The sequence below is a fragment of the Corapipo altera genome, unplaced genomic scaffold (genome assembly GCF_003945725.1).
Source record: "Corapipo altera isolate COAL_440 unplaced genomic scaffold, ASM394572v1 1, whole genome shotgun sequence".
NCBI classification, from domain to species: Eukaryota; Metazoa; Chordata; class Aves; order Passeriformes; family Pipridae; genus Corapipo; species Corapipo altera.
Window position 1 is genome coordinate 29,800,119 of NW_020884873.1, and position 23,969 is coordinate 29,824,087.

Sequence of the window (23,969 nt, forward strand, 5' to 3'; positions counted from 1 at the left end):
GGGGGGAGGCGGGTCGGCCCCGCAACACGTGGGCGCAGAGCGGAGCTCTGCCCGGCGCGGCCGGGGAGCGGCAGGGCTGCGGGGCCGGAAAGCGGCGCGGGGAGGAGGAGCGGATGAGCGTGTCCGACCGGGCGCGGGGGTCTCGGTGCCGGTCCGGTGGGGGGCCCGGGCCGTGTGTGCGCACATGGCGGAGCGGGGGACGGCGGCGATGGCTGTGAGTCGTGGCCTTGTGCCGCCTCCCGCGCCTTGTTCCTACTCCCGTGGAGAGCCACGGCTCGGGTGTGCTGTGCTGTGCTGCTGGCAGGGGGACCCAGAGATTCAGCTAGAGGACGAGCAAGTCCCGTTTCCTGCCTCAGGGTAGAGCGGTGTTCGGGAGTTCAACATGTCGCTTCTCCGGGTGTCTCCTAGCTAGTATCATCCAAAATGAGCCTGTCCCCAAAGAAGCTACCTGGAAGGCTTAGTAACTAAAGTGGAAGTAGTGTCTTGTGTTCGGCATTCATAAATATCTACCTACATATAAAACTCTTATCTACTCCCTGTTAAATGCTGAGGGGACTTACACTGCCAATACTTGTGAGGCTTTCAATAATTAATAAAAACTTCCCTCATTCACTTGCAGAAGAAAACACAAAACTTTTTAAAATGACTGATAGAGTCATAACGCGGCACTTTCCATCATTCATCTCCAAGCATACTGCAGATTTGTGTACGTGTCCGTTTGTGTTTGAAGCCCTGTTGAGATACACCTGTGTTTCACATTCTAACTCATTTGAGGAGGGCAGGAGAAGTGGGCACCGTGTGTGCAAGGTGTGACAAATACTCTCTGCTGCTCAGCCCCTCTTGGGATTTTAACATCTGCTGGTAGATGTTACATTAATCTGGCAGGAGATAACGCTTGATAATTTTAATTACAATCATGAAATGAAACTTAAGAGCTAAGGCCTAAGGCTGTGAACTGCTGTAGGTAGTTTCTGACAAAAATATTAGTAGCTTGTTAGTAGCCTTCCTGGTGTGCCCCTTTTACAATGGGACTCTTTAAATAATGAGAAAAGCAGTGTACTTAGATTGAAGCAAGCTGAATGGCTTCAAGTCCCTCGTAAATACAGAAATTATATTAATCCATAGAGCAAAATAAGAGTTTAAAATCTGTATCCATGGAAATTTGAGTGACTTGGATGCCTCTGTACCAGACAAAAGTTTAGGCCACTCAGGCTTCAGGTACCTCAAATGTTGTTTTAAGTGCTTAGAATAAGCCATTGATACCTGATCTTACGTTTATGTGGCCCACTTAGTCCTGTGGGAGGGATATATATCAGCACGCCTTCCAATTTTTCTCTGTTTTGTGACAGGTCTTGCATATCATGTGCTCTGGTTTCTGAGGACAGAGGATTGTAGAATGATGGTCCTGTGCACAGGTGGTAGATTGGTGTTTTTCAGAGCCCCTGGTCCTTCTCTGACTTGTACAGGCCTAGGAAGTAAGTGTTGGGATGGCTGGAAGCACGCAGAAGCACCATGCTGCATCTGTGCTGCCAGCCCAGTGTCGCAAGAAGTGCCCAAAGTGCCAGATCTGCAGCACTGTGTTTGTGTACAGCACGGTAATGCTCCTGCCACCCTTGTGTGTCATCTAGCCCCTGCCTCACAAACTATTTTTGGAAGGAGGTGGGGTACTAGTTATGGTGACCTGCTTACTGAGCATCCTGGAAATGGGTGGTCTGGTTTTCTCTTGGCTTCGTGTGTAATTGACAGTGAGTATGGGCACACGAGTGAGAATGAAACCAAAGCACTGTGGGCATGGACGTCATGAAGCTTTAACAACAGAGTTTTCACAACCCTGAGTGAGACCTGAGTCTTCATTTTCTCCAGTACATAACTCCAGATCTTCAAGAAAACTTTGGCTTACCCTGTACATTTGGTAAAAAGGTGTTGATTCACTAAGCTAAAAGTTGAAGCAATTGCAACACATCTTATCCTGTTGTGGCAGAGATTGCATTCCTTCAGGGAATAATATAGCTTGAGGATATTAGTTTCAATAGAGAAAAATCTCAGGGGGAATAAATCAAGAATCTTTTATTTTTAGTTTTGGTTCAATCCTTTGGTGAAAGCCAGTTTATTCCAGTAGACCAGTGGGTATAATGGACATGTGTGTGGTATTAACCCAGTTCCCGTTAAAGTTCTTGTGAAACGGCTGCAAACATGGTGTATCTCAAACTAAGGATCTGGTTCTTGCTGCTTTGAAGAAACTTCAGGAATTAGGTTGCAGAAAATGGAGATGCAGGTGTTCTTTCAATGCCTGTTTGCTTTTCTGCATTGGTATATACATTCAGTGGAACTTCAGCTCTGTGTTTTTCCATGAATTGATACTGCTTTGGTATTTGTGTGGTACTAGCAGGCACTTGCACAGAAGACAGTACTTTGCAGACAGAAACAAGACTTCTTAATGCTGGTTTTATTTTACTAGACCTGAGGAATCTTCTGAGTTAGCATCTGGTCTGGGCAACTGCAGTCCAGCTTCTCGTTAGGGAAGCAGTTAGTAAATAACAGAGTAGAACTGCATAGTTAGTACAAGTGGTGTTTAATCCGAGGAAGGGTTGTGATGACAGTTTTAATGCTTAGGTCAGTTTTCATTTGTAAATTACTTAGGGCTCAAAAGTGATTATAATTAAAGCTAATTCAATCTAGCTGATTCTCACTCAGCTCAGGGTTAGTGCATTTCCTCATCACCTAACATTGTTAATCTGGAGAGTAAGTCTGGTGTCATAATGTGTTTGTCTAGAAAACCAGACATGTCTGAAAGGCATCAAAGAAGTTGCTTGGGGATTCATTTGATGACCTTCTGAAAAATTAAGCTATTTAGAAGCAATGTGCGAGAGTTTTGAGGACTTCTTACACTAAATGATTCTATGATTTTGTGATTCAACAAAGTTGATGCAAAGGGAAAAAAAATCTAATACTGATATGGTATTTAGCCATAACTTTGACCTTAAGTTTTCAGGAAGACTACACATATTGAAGACTAAAACTTCAGTTGACTCAAAAAAAAAAGGAACAGTTTGATAATTTACCTTTGATACTCTATGTTTAGTTTAAAATGTAAATAATTTCAGATATGAAGTAACTTATGTTCTTCCTAAAGATTATTCTTTTAAATGAGCTTACATCATCTGCTTGAATGAAAACATCATCTACATCTTAACTACTTGTCACAGGTTAAACTGGAGATCTCCCTAAATGGAAAGCTGTTCAGATTTTAGTGCAGGAGAATACAAATGCATTTGGGAGCTGAATGTGTGCTTAAATGTAAATCTGCACAGACATGATTTACAACAGCGATGTCTAATTTTAAGGCTTAACTTGCCATAATAAATAGACAGTTTTACATCAGCTGTTTCACCTGGTCTTTGAGGACTTTAGAACAAAATACTAGCAGTAGCTAGTAGCTTTTTATGACCAGAAAGTGAAAGCAAATTTTAGATGTGAAAACTGGTTTCTGGAGGTACCTGTAGCCTTGAAGCATTCAATTGCTTGATTTTACATTTATTCTTTATTTTATTTTTATTTATTCTTTAAAAAATAGCACTACCGAAGTAACAACCAAACAGTGAAGAAACCTCCACCCAAAACATGAGAGATATTAGAATTGTGTAGAAAATTCTGGTTAAGAGATTTAACTAAGTGGGTGCCTGAAATCTGGAATGGACAAACAACTAGACTTCTAAGACCCAGGTTAGAATCATAAATGCTTGTTTCTGACCATCTGCACTAAGGTTAGTTCAGTCCACTACTTTATTTAGGTATTGTTTAATATGTGATGCGTAAAGGAAGGCAGTTCTTTCACATTGCTTGTGGGATGACTTGCCTGTGAAGGGAGAATGTCGTTCTAGGTCTGACCCTAGTTAAAAACTTGACTTAAGCGTTAAAAGATCAAGTTGAGGAACACAGGGAGGGGACATGAAATAAAGCAATTAACTGTTTACATGGAAAACAATTTTGAATCAGTTCTTTTTGAACTTCTTGTCAATGTAAGTATTTTTGTGTCATATTTTGTTGTTCACCTCTCAAATACTATAAGGCGTAAACTGCTTATGTTCCTCAGGTATTCATGTTGCTAGGCCCTGAACTGAGCTATTTCCTCTCTTCTGGAAGCTGAACAGTGAATACAGTGTTTTTATTAAGGATACATTACTGAAGTGTATAATGATCATATTTTGCATTGTGTGTTTTAGTCACCATGCATTCATTGCATGTTGAGTAAAAGTCTTTAGTGGGCTGCATGGAATTATATGTCTTTGCACAGAATTTTTTTGACCTTTTGAATTCTAAGTTAGCTGGAATTGCATCTTTTGATTTGTGTTACTTTAGGTTTTAATACTATTTATTTTGCCTTGCTTGGGTCACTGCTTTAAGCAGTTCTTAATTCTGTGACACCCCAGTTTTGGAAATTACTCATCTTGGCTTTGAAGCGTTAAGTATGAGCTGGTGTAGGTGCTTTATGCGTGTGCATGGTAGCATCATCAGGAACATGTTTGCTCTGTTTGACTTGGTGAGATATTCATGACACAGCCTCTTGATTCTTTTATCACCATCTTCACAGAATCACAGAATATGATGAGTTGGAAGGGACCCACAAGGATCATCAAGTCCAACTCTGGACAGGATGACCCTGCACAGGACCATCCCCAAGAGTCACACCATGTACCTGACAGTATCATGCAAATGCTTCTTGAACTCTGTCAGGCTTGGTGCTCTGACCACTTCTCTGGGGAGCCTGTTCCAGTGTCCAACCACCCTCTGGGTGAAAGAACCTTTTCCTAATATCCAACCTAAACCTCCCCTGACACAACTTCAGGCCATTCCCTTGGGTCCTGTCACTGGTCACCACAGAGAAGAGATCAGTGTCTACCCCTCCTCTTCCTCTCACAAGGAAGTTGTAACTGCAATGAGGTCTCCCCTCAGTCTCCTCCAGGCTGAACAGACCAAGTGACCTCAGGTGCTCCTCATACGGCTTCCCCTCAAGGCCCTTCACTATCTTTGTTGCCCTCTTTTAGACACTCTTCAATAGCTTATAATGTATTGCCCAAAACTGCACACAGTATTAAAGATGAGGCTGCCCCAGTGCAGAGCAGAGGGGGACAATCCCCTCCCTCAACCAGCTGGTGATGCTTTGCCTGATGCCCCCAGGACACGGTTGGCCCTCCTGGCTGCCAGGGCACTGCTGACTAATCTTCAACTTGACATTGATGAGGACCCCCAGGACTCTTTCCATGGCACAGCTTTCCAGCACCTCATTCCCCAGTCTGTACAAACATCCAGGGTTGCCCCATTCCAGGTGCAAAATCCATCACTTTCTGTTGTTGAACTTCATATGGCTGGTGATTGCCCAGTCCTCTAATTTGTCGGGGTCTCTCTGCAGGTCCTCCCTGCCTTTGAGGGAGTCAGCAGCTCCTCCCAGTTTTGTATCATCTGCAAACTTGCTTAGTATCCCTTCCAGTCCTGCATCCAAGTCATTTATGAAGATGTTGAAGAGCACAGGGCCCAAGATGGAGCCCTGTGGAACCCCACTAGTGACAGGTCACCAGTCTGATGTTACCTCATTCACTATCACCCTCTGTGCTTGAACCCTGAGCCAATTGCTCACCCCCCACATGATGTGTTTATCCAGCTATGTGCTGGACATTTTATTCAGAAGAATCCTGTGAGAGACAGTATTGAAAGCTTTACTGAAATCCAAAAAGATGACATCACCTGGCTTCCCTTGATCAGTTAGGTGGGCTACCTTGTTGTAAAAGGAAATCAGATTGTATAAGCAGGACTTTCCTCTCCTGAAGCCATGCTGGCTGTGACCAGTGACTGCATTGTTTTTCAGGTGTTTTTCAATACCTTCCAGAATAATCTTGTCTATAACTTTACGAGGCACTGAAGTGAGACTGACAGGCCTGTAGTTTCTGGGGTTCCCCTTCTTGCCTTTCTTGGAAATCAGGACAAGGTTCACCATCTTCCTGTCAGCTGGGACCTCTCCAGATTCCCAAGAGGTATTGGGGCCAAAAGTGTGATTGAGTGAAATTCACAAGAAAGTTTCTATGTAGATAACTTTGTAAATAATGCTCATTTCCATGGTTCAGATACTCTCCAAGTGTAGTACATATTTACAATTGCTTTTTATACCACCTGTATTCATTTGAAAGTGACTTGTTGAAACCATAACCATGTGCATACTTCTGTTTGGTCTTAACTGCCAATTGTAACATCTCACCCCTAAGAGCTTCCAAAATGTGTCAAGTTGTGATTGTGTTCTTTTTTAAGTATACACTAGCTTGTTAGTTGAAAACTGGATGTTTTAAAGGTGGTGGGTTCTTAGTGGCTTGGCTTCCATGTTAAAAATCCTGAACTGAAGCTAACAAAAAAGTTGCTGAATGTATTTTAGGAATTTCAGTAGCTTCTTGGGGAGTAAATGAATTTAAAATATTGCATTCATCGGATGTTCTAGTAAAAACACACACTTTTGAAACCTGTACACATCTTTTTCAGTGTTTTTTAACTTTCTTTTCAGATAAGGATGCTTAGATGTTTTTGAAGTCAAATTGGATAAAAGCTTTAATGCTGCAGTGTGTGAGTTTTGCAGATAGCAGTGTAACTGCCAGTATGGTTGTGTTTGATTATGTGGCGATCTTCGTAGCCAACAGACGCTCTCCTTTCCTTTGTTGGATGTTGTGGCACTACAAGTTGATCTTTTAAGCTGTTAAAGTGCACCCTGCTACCTGAAGAACTTTGTTAAAACACAGTTTGTTACTTTTGTTACTTTGACACTTTTAAACAAACTGAGTATGGAGACATACTCTTAGGAGATTTTAAATATTTCTTTATACATAAAGATTTTCATTTCAACCCATCAGAATGGCTGCATTTTTCCCATTATCAGTGATGGAAAGTAAAACCTGTAATAAGCCGACTAGTTGGTTTAAAAAAAAAAATCTTTGTTTATTTTTTCCAGATTTGAATTTAAACTTCTTTGTTACTTTACTAATAATGAAAGATTGTTTTAAATAGAAATTGGTAGGTTTTCTGCTACAGAATCTTGGCATCCAGAACAAAGGCAGCATTGTGTGTTAATTACCCTATATTTAGAACCCAATGAGGGAGCTCAGGTCAGTAGCGGAGACAAACACGAAGATATAATTTAGGCCTTCTTTTAAATTGTAATTTTGTAGTCTATCTCCTTCTCATTATGAGGACTCTTTTCTGCTGAAAGAGTAAACAAGCACTATCTAAAATTCAGTAAAATTGCTACAAACATAGGAGTTCCGTATTTGTCGATTGAACCTTTATTTCCTAATTGAAAAATTAGTTAAGGGGAGAGCTTAACAAGGTTTTCCTTCCACATGACTGAAAACAAGTCCTGCAGTTACTAATAACAGTTATTTATATATATTATCATTCCGTTTTGTTTTGAAGAATCTTTGACTTCTTCCCATCAAGTAACTTGTGTTCTCATGCAAGCATAGAGCGCTTTAAAGTTGAAATGTGGAAAATGTGTTTTCACGCTGTAACACGTATACGTATATTGTGCAGAGGCCTGCAAGCGCTAATGAAATGGTTGCATTGGCAAATGGCTGAAGTTGATGCCTTTACCTCAGGAGCCATTAGGAAGTGCAAAAAAATACCACTTGAATGGGAGAGAGCAGAGTTTTGATTAGCTGTGTTATGTTACTTGATTCATCATTGTCGTGTTTTAGTGTTTTTATTCTCTGCAGCCAGATTCTGCATTTTGCCATGTTACCATAAGGTAAGATGTAGCAGTACACTTTCCGCAGTAAATTCAAACTTGCCCAACCCTTTTCATGAGTTGTTACAAAAGGTACTTGCCTGTGGCAGCCTCCATCTCTTGACTTTGCTATTGGTCATGCAACTGCAGGTCTAGCACTGTATAAGGAAATACTTAGAACTTCTTTTAACTTTACAATCATTCACATGTTGCTGATTGAAAGGAAAGGGTACGCATAGCTAAGGCTTTTCCAGCAGGATTTGCCAATTGTATTTGCTTTATCTAACTGGAAGATCATTCAGAAGAGAAACTGGGTGCTCCCTTTACAAAGGTAACACATCTCCCACGTGGTGCTATGAGTGCTTCCCGTCTTGGATAATTAAGCGCAGGCACATAGCTAGAATTCTGAGTGTGTTCTGTGAAACCGCTCCTCGTCTGAATTTCTTATCCTTTTCTGCTTGGTGCAGAAGACCCTACCTAAGCTTCTGCTAAAGATTCCTATATATTGCCATGCCAGTTAGCATTTCTGCTGTTAACTGTGCATGTCTGTTGGACATAGTGGATCAGTTGGTACTTGCACAATAAATTGCATCAAAACAGAGGGATTTGAGTTACTGCAAGGGTCCAGTAGCACCTTTCTCTTACTTCATTGAGGAACCTGGATTCCTTGCTTCCATTGACCATTAGCTCCTTAGTCTCTTACTCCTGAAAAAGCTGGCAGCCCACAGCTTGGACAGGGGCACTCTGTGCTGGGTTAGGAACTGGCTGGAGGGCCGGGCCCAGAGAGTGCTGGTGAACGGTGCTGTGTCCAGTTGGCAGCCGGTCACTTGTGGTGTCCTCCGGGGATCAGTGTTGGGCCCAGTTCTATTTAATATCTTTACTGATGATTTAGATGAGGGGATTGAATCCATCATCAGCAAATTTGCAGATGACACTAAGCTGGGAGGGAGTGTGGATCAGCTGGAAGGCAGGAGGGCTCTGCAGAGGAACCTGGACAGGCTGGAGAGTTGGGCTGATTCCAGCGGGATGAGGTTCAGCAAGGCCAAGTGCCGGGTCCTGCACTTTGGCCACAACAACCCCATGCAGCACTACAGGCTGGGGACAGAGTGGCTGGAGAGCAGCCAGGAAGAGAGGGAACTGGGAGTTTGGGATGACAGGAAGCTGAACATGAGCCAGCAGTGTGCCCAGGTGGTCAGGAAGGCCAATGGCATCCTGGCCTGGATCAGGAACAGTGTGGCCAACAGGTTCAGGAAAGTGATTCTTCCCCTGTACTCAGCACTGGTGAGGCCACACCTTGAGTACTGTGTCCAGTTCTGGGCCCTTCAGTTCAGGAAGGATATTGAGGTGCTGGAGCAGGTCTAGAGAGGAGCAATGAGGCTGGTGAAGGGACTTGAGCCCAAGTCCTCTGAGGAGGAGAGGCTGACGGAGCTGAGGTTCTTTAGCCTGGAGAAGAGGAGGCTCGGGGGAGACCTCATCACTCTCTACAACTTGCTGAAAGGAGGTTGTAGCCAGGTGGGAGTTGGTCTCTTCTTCCAGGCATCAGTAAGACAAGAGGACATGGTCTTAAGCTCTGCCAGGGGAGGTTTAGGTTGGATATTAGGAAGAATTTCTTTACAGAGAGGGTAATCAGGTGTTGGAGTGGGCTGCCCAGGGAAGTGGTGGATTTTCCGTCCCTGGAGGTTTTTAAGATGAGATTGGATGTGGCACTTAGTGCCATGGTCTAGTAACCATGGTGGTGTTGGATCAAGGGTTGGACTTGATGATCTCAGAGGTCCCTTCCAACCCAGCTGATTCTATAATTCTATCCAAAACTTGATAACTTTTATATTAGTGCTGTCTTCTTTATTGTATCATACTCTTGTCTTCTGTGCTTGTATTCAGGCAGACAATTTTAATTATCTACTCTATATTTGAAAATTTAAATAAACTTTGTTTTTGCTCTTACATTAACAGAAATCTTTTTGTTAACAGAATAACTTTGAGGCACTAATAAAAGGAAATTGTCTCTGAAGTTCAGTGGCTGATAATGTCTTTCATCAAATAGATGTGGTATCTTTATGTTCTAGACTTCCGCTACTCGGCTCACTTAATTGAGATTGATTTTTTTTTTTCACCTTCAGCTTTCCTGAGAAGGCATACTTTTTCCATAAGCTAAACATGTTACAAACAGATTATATATCTGTTTATCTGCCATGTTAATCATAGAAACACAGAGTTATTTAGGTTTGAAAAGGCTTCTCATGTATGATCATCGAGTCCAACCATTAACCCAGCACTACCATGTTCATTGCTAAACTGTATCCCCAGGTGCCACATTTGCACATTTGTTGAACATTTCCAGGGTTGGTGATTACACCACTTCCCTGGGCAGCCTGAGAACCCTTTCAGTGAAGAAAGTTTTCCTAATATCCAATCTAAACCTTGCCTGGCATAACTTGAGACCGTTTCCTCTCATCCTTTCTCTTGTTAACCTGGGAGAAGAGATCACTCCCCACCTGACAACAACCCTCTTTCAGGTAGCTATAGAGAGTGATGAGGTCTCCCCTCAGGATATTAATAGGTACAATATCTCCTTGTTTCATGACCAGTTTTCATGCTAATGATAATGGATGTGTGAATTGAATCTCACAAGTATAAAGGACACACTTGGTCTTCTGCTTTATTCCCTTTTGAAATGGCATTTTTAACCCGATACATTATTCATTTGCTGCTTTTTGAAGGGGAGCTAAATGCTCTCCTAGTTACTACTGAACTGTATGATCCTTTCTTATGTAACAATTTTCCCACCTGGTAATTAGTACCACAGCTTCTACTAACAGTTGTGCAACGATTAATATTTTTGGGGGTTGTATTTTTTTGTCTTGCTGTACCAAGACATTTGAAGTGTGAAACTCTCCACCATGTACTGTGCACTTTTTAAACAGTTCTCCCATTTCTCTTAGAATCGTTTAGGTTGGAAAAGACCTTTAAGATCACTGTCAGAGTATCCGATCTCTCTAAAGTTACAAACCTCTCTTAGAGAGTTTGAGCAAAGTACACCAAACAATTACTTTGAACATCTGCAGTCAAAGAGTATCTTCTGATGGATCTCTACACTGCTATTTTAATGTTTGTTTTCTTTATTCGGTGAAGATTATGTAAGAGGAAACTTACAAGTTGTCCTTCTGGAATGCTAGGCAAGAACATCAGTTTGAAGTGACTTCTAATGAATATATTGCTCTCAAGTTTCCCAGTCTGTGTAGTGAGAGTTGAACTTGGCTGGTATGATGTCATTTGTCTGGCACCTTTCGTTTTTGCACACATTGCAAATAGCTTACAGGACTTAATCCTCATGATATTTTTAATACAACTAGCTGTCCTCCAGCTGGACCTCTCTTTTCTTCACTGACATCTGACTTAGTCCACCACTTAGTTTGTTATCTTACATTGCAGCTTCTTAATCCCATGTAGGGCTCACTTGTTTTGGGTATTTTCTGTTAATGTATTGCTTTCAGTTGCCCAAGGCTTGCCAGAGACAGGAAGAGGCTGATATGCTGTTATATGGACAGGCTGACTTGCCATGCTCTGAATTACTGACTGCTGAGGAAATCAGTTTGGGCAAAAGGGTAGGTTTCTTTTAAAAATGTGAGTTAACATGGCTTGGATGTAGGAAGGGTCTGATAGCCTCTAAAAGCCCATTTGTGTTTCTTGAGCAACTTGCAAAATTTCTTTTACGTGCTATTCCGAGGTAATCATGTGAGCAATTCCTCTAGAGAAAGGGAAAAGGTATTTCCTGAAAGGGAGGGAGTGGGTACTCTTCTTGGTGTGGTATGATCAGAGATGCTGAACAGCTGAGATATGTTGGTGGCCTGCCAGCTTTAGGGCTTGTTGCAAAAAAGCTGTTGTTTTGCTGGAACAACTGTGTCTCAGGAATGTCTTGCTTCCTCAGCTGACTCACAATTCACCTTGCCGTGACCTGTCTTCCTGAGGCTGAGCGGATGTCCGGGTAATCTAATACTGTCATACTTACTTGGGACACTTAAAGCTGATCTTCAAAAAGAAAAGGCTTCTCGCCAAAGTGTGTGTGTGTCCTAGATGTAACATGGCTGGTGCTGCTGTGCAAACTCAGGCTAGTTTCTGCGTGGATGAAGGAGTGATTAGGCAGTGTTGAACACTTAGAGTTTATATTTCTACCTTCACTTGAGCAAAATCACTTAGTGAAAAAACAATAACCCCTGGAAACTTACTAATGGGTAACTTGAGGATGAATACATGGCAATATCATTATTAGATTCTGCATATATCTAACTACATTTCTTGAAAAACATGATTAAAAAGGGGAAGAGTCCGTTAAGCATAATGAAAATAGCAAACTGTTATACTGTTTTGGTAAGATGTAAATTTTAAGGGGGTTTTTCCAATTTTCAGTAATTCTGCAGAATGCACTCAAAACTGTGGCTAAGCTTGTGCCAGATTAAGTTTCCTAACCTTTCCATTCCAATAGAGAACACATTTTCTTGTGATGGCAGGCAAGCTTAAGCTGCCTATATGAAAGAGGTTTTACACTTCAACCTTTAGAAAACTTGCATCGTAGCTTGCTTTTCTGTACTTTTGCTTGCTTTTTTTTAGTGAAAACTTCCTATGCGCTCATTTTCAAGCCCTAGCTGTTTCTTTTCCTCTGCATATTTTTACAGTGAGCAGCAAAACATTGTAACTGAAGCCTCTGGGCACCTCTGACCGTAATGCAGTGCTACTGGCTGTAGCTCTTCAAGTAACAGAGAAGTAAAATATTTTACTAATAAGGAGGCTATTTGCGTGCTGGTTTTTGTAAAGGGGTGTAGGCTACTCTTTATGTACTCATAAGCTTCTTGCAGTCAGGAGGCCTAGATTCTAAGTAATATCTCAGCCCAAAGCAATTGCCTAGACACTGCGCTTGAAGTAACATACCAGCTGTAGCCAGACGTTCTGCATTGGCAACTGGTGAATTGGTATCTCTCTGGGTCTGCTTCAGGGAGTGATGCCAGTGAGTGGTTCTTGATGCTCATGTGCCAAGTTGCAGCTGCTGTTTACAATCTGGAATGCACCTGTGAAATACACCTATGAAATGAACTGGGAAGGACAGCTGTGTCTTACACTGAGTTATACCGGTACAATAGTGAAATATTTAGTATTGGGGAGATACTGGAAAATAAATACTGGGGTGATGTATTTTAGTATTATTGTGGTACATATTATATTCAAAATACTGGAGACTAGACTGGGACCTTGTACTGGGCATTGTGCAAAGATAGAGGTTATTTACTCTCAAGGAATGCATTTTCTCACTGCTTTTCTTCTACAGTTGGTTTTTTGGAGTGATTTATTTTTGTTTTGTTGTTGTTTTTATCTGTTGAGATTTTTTTGTTGTTGTTGGTTGTTTTTTTTTTTACCAGTAGAGCTGTGTTTGCAGAGAAGCTTATGGTTGTTTAAGTAAATGACACTAAGTAAATGTGATGCAACTATATACCTTCCATGCTAGTGGGCTGCACAGATTAGTCTAAATGTCTGCCAGTGTAGTTCTGTTGGCAGCTCTCATTCCAAAAACTGTTGTTTAGAGCTGGCAGATGTCAGTGTTATGACAAACAGTACTATCCCCTCAGTTTGTGGAAGAACTCTTCTAACTGTAAGCGTTCTGATACTGAGTTGTGTAAAAAGTGGAGGGAAGATTAAAGGATGGGTCATGAAAAAGACTGACGCAAAAATGGGAAAAAGTGGTATGAGAGATAGGTGAACACTAGAGGGAGGCTCTGAAGTTGACAGCTGCTTGATACAGTCTATTTTAATTTCAAAAAAATCTTTGAAGAATGTTATTCAAAGTCTTTGAGTAAACTGGGTCATAATTTGAAAACATACAGTGCTTGCATGGATTGTTTAAAAGCCAGGAAGCAGAGGATGATAACTGCCCATTGCAATGAGGCAGATGCTGGAATTCCACAGGGTGCTGTAGTGAGATGAATGCCTTCAGCATGGTCAGAAATGATCTTGGAAAGAGGGTGATCGGTGAAAGGGTGGACAGAAGTTGCTGATGACAAGTAGTTGTTCAGAGTGGTGAAAACAAGGGCCCTCTGAGGAATTCAGGAACGGAGAGACTGCTGGTGAAAATTCCTCTGCTGTAGGGTTGCGCAGTATAGAAAAATCTGACTTTGAGCTGAATATTGCAACTCAGAAGCAGGATTTTAGCGCTTTGATACTTGACTGATATCATCAGCTTACCTGCATGGTTTTGGGGAAAATGAGGACTAGTTTATGAAATAAAAATCTGTTATGACATTGTCAAATACCTGCATTTCTGAGCCAGTGGTTTTTTCTGAATGTGATTGAAAGCTAAAGGATTTCTGGGGGAATTCTTAACCATGTCATTACTTTTTTCCAAAGCATCGGCTAATGACTGGTGTTGGAGATGGGATGGATGCTTCTTAAAGCTTTTAGGCATCATTTGATCATAGCCAATCTTGTCCTCATTTAGAAAAAAAAAAATGTTTAAATGAACTGTAGAAGTCAGTCTCTTTCAGCAAACCTGTATCTGAGTGTTCAGCTGCTGTTTCATTTAGCCCACTGCTTTAGAGAGACCACACACACCCTTGTTGAAAGAACTGCCTATAGTTGTATGGAAATTGAAACTGTATTTGATGGGAAGAATGGAGAGTGGAAATGCTGGTCTCAGCAAGGAGCAGTAGTTGGTGAACAGCATCACTGCCACATTTGCATAAAAATATGTGAAAAGCAGGGGAACTGTGCATCTTGTGCTCTTTTGTACAGCAATACTATCAATCTCCTTGAAAAGGTCCTGAGTTAAGAACAAGAGGAAGTATGTAAGGAAAAAGCTGTATAAAATGGATAAAGTCTTCTATAAATAAAAAATAATGCTAATTGTTATTGTTACTCAAAAAAACCAGGGACCCATTAATGAGAGTTGTAATTGTAGTATGCTCTCAGTTTCTGTAGGTCTTCAGTCCATGCTAGCTTTGAGACCAATATACAAAGGAGACTCTGGAATTGTTATATAGACAGCTTGCATACATGTGCAGACCTGAAATCACAAGACAGGCAAATGAGATCTGAATAAAATGAGTCAAGGTTTGCAGCAGTGCTGCTATTCTATTTGATAGCAAGTACTGTATTATTTTTTCTGAAATAGATGGAGAGGTAGTTGGTTCTCTAGTTTTTCTGCATATTAGGGAATTGAATCTTTTTTTATTACGTGCAGTCTCCTAAATACTTTAATGGCACTGTAAAGTTGTGGTTCTAAATGAGGACATCGAACACTTGCTTTCCATGTAATTGTTGGCACGTAGTTATGACACCAGAAAAAATGTTTTGATTTTGTTCTACGTAGAATGTAGGTGTTTAATTCTGAAGTCTAGATTCTAACATGTTTTTTCATATTGACCGTTAATATCCTGATCTTACTGGGATTGTAGTTTTGTGTTACACTTTGGACAGATCAAATGCAATTTTCACTTTTTCTGGAACATATCCCTCCAACACTTTGCTAAAATTGTCATTGGAATGCATTATAAGGAGTTGAAATTCTCAAACGAAACTTGAATTAGCTTACAGGACAGTAGCTATAATGAGGACTCTAAAGCAATGGTTTCCATGCTCTGTGGACATGTCATTATTTCTGGTAGTTGGAGCCTCCTGAACTATTGGACCTAAGATGGCAGTAACAGGACAAGTGTTTTCTTGTGCCTAGTATTATCTTCGACTTCACCTGAAACATCTTTTTGGATACTAGATTCCTAAGTACTGTTTTGCTGGCAGAAAATATTATACATAATACATATGAGAACATAGATGCTTCATGTTATGCAAGATTTGCAATACTCTTGACATCAGAAGTTACTGTGTCTGCAATGTGTTTATGATGATACTGAGATATTTAAGAAATTTCTGATCATTCAGGACATGGAAATAAAATCATCTTAAATAGCTTGGCACCTGGCATAATTTTTCTGGGGGTAAAATGTTGGAATTTTGTGTGTATTCTGAAGAACTACTCGGATTGGTTTTGTAAAGTTGGGATTAAAAGTCAAGCTACAAAAAGGCATCTTTAGTTTTAAACTGATTTAGCTGTAAGTGTACTCTGCAATTACTTGCTGGAAATGAGTAAACAGTTACCAGAAGGGTCCTAGCACCCTTTTTACTTCAGTTTTTCTCAGGTTATATTTCAGTTTTATACTTATGACTGGTTTTCAGTCAATGATACAAGTACAGTGCTATGATATAAAACTCAACATGGCATTTTTATGGTACTTTAATTTATGTGAGTATTCTGGTTTTAAACCAGAACAAAGTTTTTCAGTGCTTCTCTATGTTTTAGACTGAGAGCTCAAAAAGTGCATGGCAGATGTGCCACTCTTCAGAGTATAATATGTTTTTATTTCATAAAGCTGACATGGTTTGTGTTTCTTTAAGTATTAGAGCACTTTAGAGTTTGTAACACCAGTCTAGTGCTGCTGTTCTTATGCATTCTTTCTTTTTCCTCTAGTGTTTGAAATCTAGCAGAATGGCAGACATAGACAAGTAAGTAAAATCTGTAGGTTACTGAGGCTCTGACCGTGTCCTGTGCTGTACTCCAGATGGCTGGGATCTCCAGACACTTGATGAGCAGAGTCCAGATACTGACCTTTGCACTGTGGCAAGATGTGAGATTTATAGGATTTGGGAGAAAAATGAGTTGCTCACAACAACTGGGTTTGGGATCTTAATTGGAAGTAAATCTAAAAGTGGCACAAGTCAACTTACTATGTTAGTTGCAATTTTGGAGGGGAAAAACAGATAGTATTGCCCATTACTACTGTTTCACTGTATGTAGTTTTTTTTCTATACTTTGAATTGCTCACATTTTGTGCAATTGAAGTACAGTTAAGGTGAACCTACCCACAGTTGTCAAGGCCTGCACATCTTAATAAAGAGATCTGTAGAGCAGGAGGCTTTGACTGGTTGATAAGCACAGGAGATGAAGGAATTCTTCTGTAAAAAGGAAACTTTGTATTTCCGGAAAGTTACTAGTTCTTTAAACTGTTCCAAGATTGTCAGATGTGAAACTTCTCTGAAGGTAAATTTGGCTTCTTTTGGCTATTAAGACTGCTAGTTTGTCATAGATAAAAGATGCAACAGTTTGCTTCTACTCACATAATCTCTAGTTTGATCTCTTTAGGCTCATTACAGTATTTTATAAAGTTAACTTCTTGATCCTGTTATTGAATATTTTTAATAGCAAAGAACAGTCTGAACTTGATCAGCAGGATATGGAAGATGTTGAAGAAGTAGAAGAAGAAGAAACTGGTGAAGATGCGAACAGCAAAGGTAATGTTGAAACCAAGGGTTTATAAAGAGCTGCATATGTGCTTTCTAGTTAATGTATTAAAAGAAATTTACTGCTAAAACCAACAATAAATGGTAAAACAATTTTGAGTGTACAACTGTGTTTAAATTCTGAAGCAAGGACTTTTTTTTTTTCCCCCCAGTTATGTGATTTTTATTATTTATCTGCAGTTACACTTTTTAGTCATGCTTAATACCAGTTCAGGCAGTGCTGGCCACCTCTATAATTGGAAAAGACAGGATTGTTGTGGATATGTGACTGAATTCTTTCAAAACTCACAACAGTTAAAAACTTCACCTGTGAAGCTTTGGGTATAAAAAATTCATGTGTATATGTGTGTGTGTGTATCTCTTATTTTTTGATTAGTTGCTTAGTAATTTGTTGCTGAGTTGTTTGACTGTGAACAGAACAAAAATCGTGCTTAGTGTTTACCACTCTTAAAATCAATAAATCCTTCTTCTTTCCCCCCCTCAACAAAAAACATGAGCACGTATCAGAATACGTTTTACCAGTGCTGAACAGTCTTATTCATACTTTGTATTTAATGTAATGTAACTTAATGTAATTTTCTTTTTTAATTTAGCTCGGCAGTTGACTGTGCAGATGATGCAAAATCCTCAGATTCTTGCAGCTCTTCAGGAAAGACTTGATGGTCTGGTAGGAACATCTGCAGGATATGTAGAAAGGTATGGCATTTGGTCAGTATGAGCAGATTGGTATAAATTTTGCTTTCTGAACACTGTTAGGAAGAAATTCTTTACAGAAAGGGTAATCAGGCATTGGAATGGGCTGTCCAGGGAAGTGGTGGATTCTCCATCCCTGGAGGTTTTTAAGATGAGACTGGATGTGGCACTTAGTGCCATGGTCTATCAACCATAGCGGTAGTGGATCAAGGATTGGACTTGATGATCTCGGAGGTTCCTTCCAACCCAGCTGATTCTATGATTCTATGATTCTGTTGTCTGTGGCATTAGTAGTTAGAAACCACTGTGCTGCTCAGATAGCAGAAAAACTAATATAGTCTGTCTGTTGTGCCTCTCAGAATTGAAGAGTTTTTATTTCAGGTTTTATGAAGAAAAGAATGCTAATATTCACAGTGGCTGACCTTGTCCCCTGCACTTACAGTATGGCACACTTCTTTAGATACCTTCCTGCTACTTGAAATCTCTTTTGTAGCTTTGCCTTAAACATGACACATCAGTTATTTAAACTATGGACAAATACTTGGAGGCTTAGTGTCTATAATATAGTCATTTTATGCTTAGAGTGTAACCAGTAGCTGATAAAATTAGGAACATTATTAGCAGTACTTCATGTGGTATTCTCACTTGCAATAAACTCTTGCTAAAATTTTCTTTGCGTGATCTGCATTAACAGATAGAATTTTCTGACTCTCGGGTATTTTCTGATTGTGTATGAATATTTCAGCACATCCCCAGGAAGTGTAAAGTGTACGGCTCTCTTGCTGTGGTAGAGTCCTACATTGCTATTGGTTTGAACTGGGGCAGCTACTGGGTAACAGGCAGTGGTGCTGCTGCTGCTGTTCCTACTCCTACCACTTTCCTGTTACAGATGATAGCATAGAACAAAAGCCTAAACAAAAATAAGCCAAAACAAAGATATTGTACAGTATAGGCTTTTCACATCCAATATTTTTCTTGTGTTTTTCAAGAGATATTAATTAACCTCTACTGATCTTTCAGGTCCTTGATCTAAGAAGTGAACAAAAGTGGTAACATTGTTTTGCATTCTTCTAGTCAGCTGCCCTACTGTTTCTTCACCAAGTCCAAGTACAGCAGTGCATTCGCTACCACAAAAGCGTTGCAACTTCACCATTTTACCAAATGCTTACCTAACTTGCAATATGAAAGTATCTGGAAGACACATGTAACTGGAGTCTTGCACTTTTTCAACATATGCATGCTGACTTAACCATGCTTTTCTGGTGCCTCTTTCTTATGTGTCTCTCCAAGTATTATTTAGAGCTTATTTATCTACAGAGTCTAGACACTGAGATGGCATAGAAGTCAGCAGGAATGTGGGATCCTAAAAGCCTGTTATATGGGCTGTTAAGGAACTAGATGCATAAACTGGTGGGAAGCTAAACAGGTTCCAGGAAAACAGCTGTCTGCTCATGCTAATTGCTTGGCAGCTGTCCAATAACTTACCCCTTTACCTGTGCCTGGCCACAATACTTTCAATGAAACTTACTTTCACAGAGTTGAATTTCCCTCAGCTGTTCACAGGAAGTTGTATGCTTGTGTGATCATAACTTTTGCTAGTGGCTTGTGTTCAGAGCAACAGGTTCTAGTTGCCGTTGTTGTATTTGTGCAGTCCAGCTCAGATTTCTTGGTCTGCTTCTCCATTTTGGATTTATTTTGTAAGAGCTGTCTCTTTCATGAAACTGCCTTTATTTTTTTAAAAGTACCAAGTTTATAAAAGTATGAATATATAAATTGTGAAATTTGAACTTGTTGACGTGGAATGTAATGAAATGCAGCTTGACACATGCAAAAGATTCTAGATTCTCTAATAAAGGGGTTAAAATCTTTACTCTTGACGAACTAGATTTGGAATGCTGCATGTATGGCACCACATCTTAGAAATTTCATAGTGCTTTGTAAGCAATTGCTAGGACCAGTACTTAGTCTAGATATATGCATGTGGCATTAACTGGGTGATTGTTATATGACTTAGATGTGTGGTCATGTTAATATTCTTCCTTAATACTTTTTTCTTGATCTAACTAAAGTTGTTCCTTAAATTGCTGTTAGTTCTGATATTGTACTTGATAAAATTACAGCAAATTATTAACTTGACTAACTTCTGGAAAAATACCAGAATAACAAGAATGCTGTCAGCCCTGTATGAGCTTACACGCCTAAACTTATGTGGCTTTTGTAGTTTGTGTAACAGATGTACTTTTGCCAAAATTAGAAGGTTAAGGGCAATGATGGAATTAATGATGGAATGCAGGTTATCTTAGTAACCAGAAATAGTATATTCTTAAAGATGTCAGGGAGAAGGATTCTGCATTTAAAGTGAACAGGGATGTTGGAACGTGTGCTTGTCCTGCCTAATAGAGATAAGCCAGCTTTAATAATTAATATGAACCCTCAGTGTTTAATACATTTTTGGGTAATTCCTCTAACCTGAAACTGGTCCTAACAATTCAAAGCAGTTGCTTACTACTTTGTTGTAAATAACACGGCACAACTGCTTAAATAAAATAAATATGAGAAGCTAACATAACGATCTTGTGTAGTCATATGCTGGGGTTTGGTCCACCAGTGGAGGCTGTCAGCAATCTACCCTGTAAGTCTCACCAGTAGCCTCAGTGTAGCTAACTTTGTGTCCTAACAGTAACTTAGTGTTGGCGTAGTTTACTAAAGCAAAACCAATACTGGAATTGTAGCTGACCAGTATTTATAATAAGGAATGCATTAATTGCTTTCCTTTTACACATTTGTAATATGGTGGCTCATTTAGCAAAACAGTTCTGGCTCACTTTGGGAGTATTTTAGAAGACAGTTCTACCAGTCGCTTTGCTTAGTGAAAACAGAAAGGTGAATTTTGAAGATCAAATTCCTTAGCAAAGAATTACTCAACTGTCTTGAACTTTCTTTCATAAAACCAAGGGAGTTAATGATAAAACCTTTCTTAATAATGCTCAACCCTATGAGTTTACTGTGCCGCTCATTGATAATGTAGAACTTGTTTTTAGGATAAAGATTTATTGCCTAAGTTTGTCATATGATTGACGCAGGTGTGGAAGACTGATTCTAACTGAGGTTAAGCCTCAGTTTAAGAGCTTGTGCTAATGGTTTCAATCTGTGGTGCAGTAGGTCATGGTTTTGGGTTGTACAGCTTTCTAAAGCTTAAAGTAGAATGCAAAACGTGTTGTGATACAAGCTGGTTAACTTGCAAGGGAACTGGTTAAGAAAGCATCAATATGTGCTTAGAAGGCAGAGTTAATAACAATTCTGTCACTGAATCTTTCAGCTTGCCTAAAGTTGTTAAAAGACGTGTGAATGCTCTCAAGAACCTTCAAGTTCAGTGTGCACAGATAGAAGCAAAGTTCTATGAGGAAGTTCATGAGCTGGAAAGAAAATATGCTGCTCTCTATCAGCCCTTATTTGACAAGGTATTTTAATGCTACTCTGATTTGTACTTTAAGGGTTCAGCTAAAATACAAGGGAATATAATAAACTGAATGCTTATGCAGTTCAGAATTACTTTGGTTTCATGTGTGCCTGTTTAATTCAATTGATACAATTTCGGCATCCACGTGAACGTCGATTAAGTTAAGGGAGTGAAAGGTTCAGTCTGCTCCATGGTTACCAAAATCACTTCAGTATACCAGGCTTCATTTTAATTAAACATATGTCAGATGATATTGTAACCTTTCTGGGACTTCAGTGTTTATTTTAGTGTGTTGAAAACCTCCAAACTGCTGGGTCTGCCTTCTAGAACCAGAAGAAAATGTTTTGATAAATAGTTAATGTAGTACTAATTGTGTAATTTAGGATTAAGAATTTACTGGTGTGGGTATTGCTGATTGTAAATGGCTAGGAAATTAAAAAATATTCTTGGTTTAATCTTCCAGCGAAGTGAAATCATCAATGCAATTTATGAACCTACAGAAGAAGAATGTGAATGGAAAGCAGATATTGAAGAAGAAATTTCAGTGAGTATCTTAAATGGTTCTCATCAATATCTCAAGCTTTAACATGAAACAACATTCAGTACAGTAACTGAAGTTTAAAAAAAAAAAAAAGATTGGGTTCCTAATGATTAATTGCTTATAATAACTATATTAATTCTTAATGATTGCTTAAAGCATGCTCATGAAGCTTAAGCTGTATTGGTATTGACATGAAACTGTTAGTGAACCTTATGGGCACTCTTTTAAAATTAAGAAAACCTAACATTTTTATTTCGTTAAGGAGGAAATGAAAGAGAAAGCCAAACTTGAAGAAGAAAAAAAAGATGAAGAAAAAGAAGACCCCAAAGGAATTCCTGAGTTTTGGCTGACAGTATTCAAGAATGTGGACTTGCTCAGTGATATGGTGCAGGTAGGTCCAGGCTTATTTAAGTAGTAGTACTTAATCCAAGTGTCTTTAAGAAAAGAGCAGGAACACTCCATTGCTTGATATGTCTGTTGGAGAGTGAAAATGGAACTATTACTTGGCTCTCATCTCTGGTACTTCATTCAACTGAGAGGGTAGAACACTGAAGTATTTCCTTACTGTTTTATTTTTGGAACCTATTTTACCATACTAATACATTTTCTGTGCTTATAGGAGTGTGTGTGATGTGTATTAGACACTGCTAAAAACTGTACTTGGTGTTTGCATGGATTTTGGTTGTGTGCTGCATTGGAGAGTCTGAACAGCCATTGTTGCCATCTGCTGGTCACGTTCATGACAGTATTTCAGTACTGGAACAAGGTTTTTATTCTAAGGAAAACTCATTCTAAACATTTTTGTTTCTGCAGGGTCTTAAATCTGTGTATAATGTAATATTATGAAAATTAAATACACTGTGTTTTCTTTTCAGGAACATGATGAACCTATCCTGAAATACTTAAAAGATATAAAAGTGAAATTTTCAGAAGTTGGACAGCCTATGGTTAGTTTAACTTATTAAACAAGATAACATTTGTGTTATCTTAACGCTTATTTGTATATTAGCAACATGGTCTGTGATAGCCAATTGTCTTGTGGAAATCATGGGAAAATATACAGCTGTTTCTTCTGAGAAACAGTACAAGGACTTGTACTACTCTTGCTCTACCCTGCAAATGACTTTATACTAAATTTAACCTTCAACTTCTGATGAGATTGGCCTTAGTATCTGATGACTTTCACCTTTGCATTTTGATACCTTTAGGTACTTTCTGTGTAACTGTTACAATTTGATATATTTTCCTGACAGAAATCAAACAGCTTTCTAAGTTCTGATATTTTTAAATTCAGAAGTTCTCTCTTATACATTAGCATCAGGAAAGCTGTACACTAGAAAATCTTCTGTCATTACTGCAAACAGTATATTAACTAACAAGAACAAGATCAACATCGTAAATTGAAATATTTGAAGATTTTTTGTACAACTTGGGTAGCAAATTCTGCAATAACTTATGAATGTATTGGAGGAGAAGGGTGTGTTCTGTTGCATGTGGTTTTCCTTGGGTTTGGATTTTAGTTATTCAGAAATTAAAGGTATATGTTGTAAATTACTAAAGTTCTTGCTCTGCAATTCTTTTTAAGAGTTTCACATTAGAATTTCATTTTGAACCAAACGACTACTTCACAAATGAAGTGTTGACAAAGACATATAGAATGAGGTCAGAACCAGATGATTCTGATCCCTTCTCCTTTGATGGACCGGAAATCATGGGTTGTACAGGGTAAGTGCTAACAGATAGCTTGAAGGCAATAACACTTTCTTCCTTAGTATTAACCAACTGTAGGCTTTTACAGCATCTTGGGAAGGTGCTGGAAAAGATACTTCTAATAACTTGTGAACAACTGGGTTTGACTTGAATTTTTTAGTTGTTATAACTTCAATATAGTATAGAAAATATATTATTTATATTACATGATTTATAAGCATAAATGTTATGTATGCATATACATAAAAATGTAATCAGTATCTATGTAGAAATCCTGTTCTGCAAATTGCTAAAGATTAATTGGAAGGTGGATAGTGTTATCTTTAGTAGGCCTTTATAGCTTTATCCAAAATTTATTTGATAACTTCTTTTAATGTTTTTGTATTTCTGACATGCAGCATTTTGGGAAGTCTATTCCAGTTTTACTACTTACATTGCAGTTTTCCATTTTGTTTTATAAGTGTCAG

The 23,969-nt window shown here is 39.2% G+C and overlaps 1 protein-coding gene across 3 annotated transcripts in view; it reads left to right on the forward strand.

The window, feature by feature from the left end:
• Positions 1–23,969, forward strand: part of NAP1L1 (nucleosome assembly protein 1 like 1) — a 31,480-nt gene that overhangs the window by 589 nt on the left and 6,922 nt on the right. Inside the window, exons 1-9 of one of the 3 annotated variants that reach the window (XM_027654484.1) lie at positions 197–214; positions 16,269–16,303; positions 17,001–17,089; positions 17,692–17,794; positions 21,111–21,252; positions 21,715–21,795; positions 22,058–22,183; positions 22,668–22,739; positions 23,378–23,517. In XM_027654484.1, the coding sequence (XP_027510285.1) occupies positions 209–214; positions 16,269–16,303; positions 17,001–17,089; positions 17,692–17,794; positions 21,111–21,252; positions 21,715–21,795; positions 22,058–22,183; positions 22,668–22,739; positions 23,378–23,517 (794 nt within the window). In that variant the 5' untranslated portion in view covers positions 197–208. Of the gene's footprint in view, positions 1–196; positions 215–16,268; positions 16,304–17,000; positions 17,090–17,691; positions 17,795–21,110; positions 21,253–21,714; positions 21,796–22,054; positions 22,184–22,667; positions 22,740–23,377; positions 23,518–23,969 lie in introns of those variants that run through there. The other 2 variants (XM_027654491.1, XM_027654499.1) reach the window with 2 other exon arrangements.